Here is a 6,000-nt window from a genome sequence, read left to right as displayed (position 1 = left end):
TTCTCTTTAACAACGGCATTAATCAAGGAGCTTTTTCCTGAACCAGTTTTACCAAAGACTCCAACCAGGTTTTTTTTCTCTGTACCCAAGTCTCTAATTTTTTTTCTGAAAGAAATGAAAGTTTTTTTTATATAAACTGAAACTCAGTTTAAGAAATGAATAATAATGTAGAGTGTTCTTACCTTAAAAATTCATTGAGTTTGGTGTTTTCAGAATAACTAAATGTGATTCGGACCCCTTCCATTATTTCTTTCACCTTATTCAGTATTAAGTCTGTCCAAATACATCAGAATGTTGTTGGATTTGTAGAATAATTTTGGCAATCAAACCAAATATTTACCCTTCAACAAACCTGGTGCAGTGTCACACTGTCGTTTGATTTTTGCAGGGCTGCCTGTTTCAGGCTGTGGATTTTTCTTTATAATATTCTGTTCTGAGATGATATGAGAAAAAAAGTTATTCATTTGAGTAATCCAATATTTATGATGGATATAACATATTATTCATAAAGTTTATGTACCCTACCATTTCCATGTGCTCTACTTGAAGATGGAAAATCCTAAAAATAAACACTTGACTTATGTACAAAACTACACCAGACACAGATAGTTACAACTCTCTGTATGAACTAGGCCTAAACTTCTAAGGTTTACAGAAACACCTACTATGATGGCTTCCATAGAGGCGTCTGAGCCAGAGCTCACCTCTGTTGACTCCTCTTGATGTGAAGGAGCTTCCCCCCTGAGCTTCTTCTGTCCTCTCTGTGACGTGTCAGTGCGACTCTGTGAGGACACTCATTTCTTTAGTGGATCTCAGCCTTTTTCATTTATAACCCTACAGTAACAACTACTGGGATTTGCAGCTCTCAAAACAACTCTCAAACATAAAAAGTTCTACCTGCAAAATGATAAAGGAGCCTTAACTATTGTGGCAAGACCGGCTTTGGGGGTCTAGGCTGCGGGTGCTCTTACCTGGCGTTCCGTGGCGCTGCGCTGGTGGACTATTTAAGCGCTCCCTTCTCAGTCGTTCCCCTTTTGGCTCACACGCTCCTCCGGGCCTCTCCTTGTGGCCGCTCTGTCCTCCAGCTCAGTGTCGCTGCTTGGCCGCTGCTTGGCTGGTGCTCTGCACCACATCTGTCCCTCGCTCCTCTGAATCACGGAACACCCAGGGTGCGCTTTCATCTCCCCTGATAAGCTCCACGGGTGAGCCGAGTGAGTCCCTCCCCATTGCGCTTGGCGGTGCGCCGCCGTGTCCCTTAAACCGTGGCGGCAGTGTGTGCCAGTCCACATTGTTTGGACCACGTCTGGACGCAGTTATTCTGTGTAGTTGCCTTCGATTCAGCCTGGGGATTGTGCACTGTCACTTTCAACCACGGTGTCAGCGGAGGCCTGCAGCGGCGTGAGCACACCGCCTCTGCTGTTTTGCTTTGTTCTGTTTTGCTGTGTTTTGTTTTGCTTTGCTTCACATTTGCTCTGTTTTGTTTTACCTCTGCTTCACATTTGCTTTGTTTTGTGTTATCTTTGCTTTAGTGTTGCTTCATTGTTTTGGGGTTTTGTTTTGCCTTTTCAATACTGTGTACTCGTTCTCCCACTGTAGTGTTTTACTGTTTGCTGATTTTTATGGATGTAGCTACTTTTAAACCACTTAAATCTGTCTTTTAAAATGGAAAGAAATAAAGATTTGTGTAAATGATGGAACCTGTCTCTCTCCCTTAATGATATGCTTACTTGTGTGCCTTACATTTAGATTTCATTCCCCAAACTAGATTTGGGGTGGCGTTGTTGCAGCAACTCATCATAAAACTTAACATTTCCCAGAGTGTTGAACCCCTCGGTTGCCACACTATTTTTAATATTATTTTTACCAATTTACATTGACCGCTCCTGAAAAACTATCAGTGGTGGGGGAACTCTAATCCCCAAAGAATCTTACCTGTAGGTACTCTGTAAGTCGTCTTTTAAATTTCATCCTTTGTCCTGTTTTTGGAATTAAGTGCATGAGTTCATCTTTATCTTCTAAAAGGCAGAGAAAAGTTTCTTCGTCCATTTCCTCATCTGTATCAAAACACATAATAAAATATTTGTAACTATCTTAGCCTATAAATGTTGACATACTGCAACAAACAGCTTTAAGATTACCTTTAAATGTCTGAATCAAGTTGGTGAAGTTCCATTCAGTTAAACGTTCACAAACAAAGTCGTCCATAATGCCAACACCACAACTATGACGGATAAAAAAGTTCATCAATACCTAATAGTGAAAGGCAGGATAAAGATCAGAGACAAACATAATGGAGCTCGACACACAGACGTGTACAGAAAAGAGACTATTTTTGGGCCCTATTTCTTTGAATTGGTTGGTTTATTGTAACCTTGACCATGAATAGATGAGGAAGCCCACTTACAAAGGAAAAAACTGCTTAGACTATTAGGCTACGACCTATTCCACAGGGATGGAGAGCTGTTACCTGGTCCACTTCAAGACTGCTGACAAGATGGAGGAATTGGTGCTAAATGTTGTAGGCTAGTTAAGGAGAACATAAGAGAAACTCCTCCCTTTTTTGTCATTTCACTGTGGCCTATCAGGTCAGTGTGGCAGGCTGCATGTTTTACTCAATTGCTTTAACCCATTTATCTATTGAAAACTGACATTTGTAAAAACAGCTCACACAAAATCCTAAACACAATTTTAGTTTTCCTAAACTTTTTCATTTCATTCACTTTGAAAGAGCAACTTAGAAGTTTTAGTTCTGCTCTCAGTGACCACAGAGAATCTGGTTTAGTGCAGTGACCAGTGGGGTTCATACTTTACACATTTTGTACTGGAAATACTTTGCCTTTTTGTCTAAAACCTGTCTGTATTGTATTGTACTGTGTGTGTAAAATGTAAATGTACACATTACCAATTGCAAAGTATTGTATACATATTTTTTCTAAATAATTATGCTGAAGAAAACTGAAAGATGTTAGACTAACAAATACATTACTTTTCTTCTGTAATATGTAATACATTGAAAATCAAGCAGGACATTTCCTCGTCTCATGTGTATATCTGTGTGTCTCTACAGTCTGTGCTGTCAGCTGAGATCCTTCTCCTGCTTGACACACGTGATTTCTTTTATTGTTAGACTTTTGGTGCTCACAAATTGAATAATTTTGCCGTTATCTTTGAATTTCTATTAGGGCTGTCGCAATAACCTCAAAAATGTATCACCATGGTACTAAGAGGCCCATCGCAGTGGATGTTGGGCCACCGCGATCACCGCACGTGACCAACATAACCCAACCCAGAGTCCTGCACGGGTCCATTTTTAGAGAGCCGCACTCGCCCGGACCCATTAACATTCCACCCGTTACTGCCCGTGATAACCCAGGACTAACCCAGGAATAGACCGTCTGGTGACTACGGGCGAAAGGACCGGCACAGAGCTCCACGCCACACGGAGTTAAGTGCAGCTGTCGCCTGATCGCGATTTGCGGACACCTGCTCTGTGCGCTCGTGCTGGGGGCTCTCTCTTAAGTCGGCGGTTACCCGAGCTGGTGCAGGACTCTGACCTGACCCAGTACAGGACTCTGACCTGACCTGGTGCAGGACTCTGATCTGAGCTGCCACAGTGAGAGCTGGAGAGATGCAGCGACACTTGTTCCAAAGCCAAATGTTACTTCTCCAACACTACACACGCTATATCCACATGACACACAAGGTATGTGTGAAGAATCCCTCAGTCGTCCAGGTAGAATCCACGGCGAGGAGAAAATTCAGTTTGTCGACTGGACAAAAGTTAGTTTGGTTGAAGACGTTTCACAGCTCATCCAAGCTGCTTCTTGAGTTGTGGTCAGACGCTGGTGACACTTCCTTATATCTGCAGGAGGAGCTAACTACACTGAAACTAACACACACTTGTTTACAGTTTCTGTTTGTTAGTTCGGTCTATTGACCTGTACAGGATGTGGGGACTACACCTGTTGTTCTCTTGTTTGTTTTGATTTAGGTTTGAGGATGGAGTTGTAAATAGGAGATCGATGGTGTCTGAGTCATTTTAACTATGTAATAACAACCTTTTTAAACTAAATATTCAACAGGACATGTGCATCTGCGCAACAAGCACATCATCAGAGAGAGTTTTCAGTGTTGCTGGAAATATTATAACTTTGGGGATGGGAGGTGGGGGAGGGGGTGCGGTATCATCACATACTGTGCTGTTGAGCAGCCATACTGCACCACAGGAGAAATTCCCTAATCATGACAGCCCTAATTTCTATATTGAAAGTAACAGAGTTTGAACCAGAGTCCTTTACTATGTGAGAGCAGATCTGTTGTAATAAACAAGGTGAATTCACTGATCCTGTTTGTTTGTGATTGAGAGCTGTGCTGAGTGTTCTGAGAAAGAACCTGACAACTGTGTGAACTGATGACAAATGTTCCAAATGATCTGACCACCTTTAACCCTGTTCAGATAAGCTACATATTTTAATCAAAAGATCAAATTAAACCAAGTTTAAAATTTCAAATGTGACAAAACGACAGAAAAAAATGAAGGACTTTCTAAGTCTTGCAGGACGCACTTGAGTCTGAACCACACTGCACTTGCAGTCAGTGTATTTGAGGGGTGGGCCCAGACATTTTCAAACTCACTACGTTATAACTTCATAGACCTAGAGTTTGGAAAGAGTAGACCTACACTATCTACCTGCTTATGTTTAACATACATGTGTAAAGAATGCTCTTGGAGTAGGTTATTGAGGCGTACCAACTGAATGTAAAATACCAACAGCAAACAGTAACTCTAAACAAGTAGGTGTGTTAGTTTCAGAGTAGTTTCAGTGTAGTTAGCTCCTCCCTTCAGGCAGATATAAGGAATTATCCACCGGCGCCTGACCACAACTGAAGAAGCAGCTTGGATGAGCTGGGAAACATATTCAACCAAATAAACTTTTGTCTAATCAACAAACTGAATTTCTCCTTTTGCCATGAATCTACCTGGACGACTGAGGAATTATACACACTCTGTATCTGTACTTTTACTCTAGTAACAAAACTGAGTACTTCATCCACTGGTGGGCATCACTGCTGAGCTCCAAAAAGCACAAAAATGAGAAAATATTTGTCTGTGCACCTGCTCCAGGCCTGACTCTGCCCAGTGTTGTTATATGTGTGAAGCAGGACTGGGTCTGGTCAGGACTTGGACGAGAGACTCTGAGAACACACATGACAAACAGAGGCTCTAATGCAAACTGTTCTTGTGTCCTTTGGCAAGACACTTGAAATAGCGAGAATGTGTGCACTTTGGATGTCTTGAAAGATGCTAAATAAATCTAATGCATTTGTACTATTCACAGTGGGAAAAGGAACAACAACATTTACTCAAGTGGGAGTAAAAGTATGAGGTCTGAAAACTAAACCAAACTAAAACTAAACTAAAACTAAACTAAACTAAACTAAAACTAAATCTAAACTAAAACTAAACTAAATCTAAACTAAAACTAAACTAAAACTAAACTAAAAAAACTAAACTAAACTAAACTAAAAACTAAACTAAAACTAAAGTAACAGTAATGGTACATGTTTTACTTTCAGAGTCTTGAGTCAGGCTGAACAGAAAACTGGAGATCTGTGCTTCAAACTATGGCCAGGTTTAGTTTAAAATATTTAGAAATTACAAAATATCTGCATCTTATGCAATAGTTTTGTTTGAAATACAATAATCACACATTTATGTTTTCTTTTGCTGTATCAAAATGTAAAACATACATTTGACTTATTTCAGTATTTCTTATTAAATTGTTTACACATAATATTGTCTAATAGATAAAGAAGTCGGTACCACCACTCAAAGGTGTGTAACAAAGGTGAGATTTTGGTATTTTTTTATTTGACATTCAAGTCAAGTTGTATTCACATTTATTATTATTGTTTACAGGGATTTTTAAGATAATTTCTGAAGACCTATAAAAAATATTTTAAATCAAATCACCCAAAAGTGTTCATATACTGATGCTG

At 40.0% G+C, this 6,000-nt stretch overlaps 1 protein-coding gene across 1 annotated transcript in view; it reads right to left on the bottom strand.

Moving 5' to 3' along the window:
- The window catches only part of LOC129409448 (nuclear GTPase SLIP-GC-like), a 9,825-nt gene extending 9,581 nt beyond the window's left edge, over positions 1 to 244 (bottom strand). The window contains exons 1-2 of the mRNA XM_055155550.1: positions 183 to 244; positions 1 to 105 (exon numbers count right to left, since the gene is read on the bottom strand). The exon at positions 1 to 105 is cut by the window's left edge and continues 112 nt beyond it. Coding sequence (XP_055011525.1) covers positions 1 to 105; positions 183 to 244 — 167 coding nt within the window. The remainder of the gene's footprint in view (positions 106 to 182) is intronic.
- Between the last annotated feature and the right edge of the window lie 5,756 nt (positions 245 to 6,000).

Source organism: Boleophthalmus pectinirostris, unplaced genomic scaffold (assembly GCF_026225935.1).
Source record: "Boleophthalmus pectinirostris isolate CB_2022bp ecotype Guang Dong unplaced genomic scaffold, ASM2622593v1 HiC_scaffold_10, whole genome shotgun sequence".
Taxonomy (NCBI): Eukaryota; Metazoa; Chordata; class Actinopteri; order Gobiiformes; family Gobiidae; genus Boleophthalmus; species Boleophthalmus pectinirostris.
This window is presented reverse-complemented; position numbering and strand designations above follow the sequence as displayed.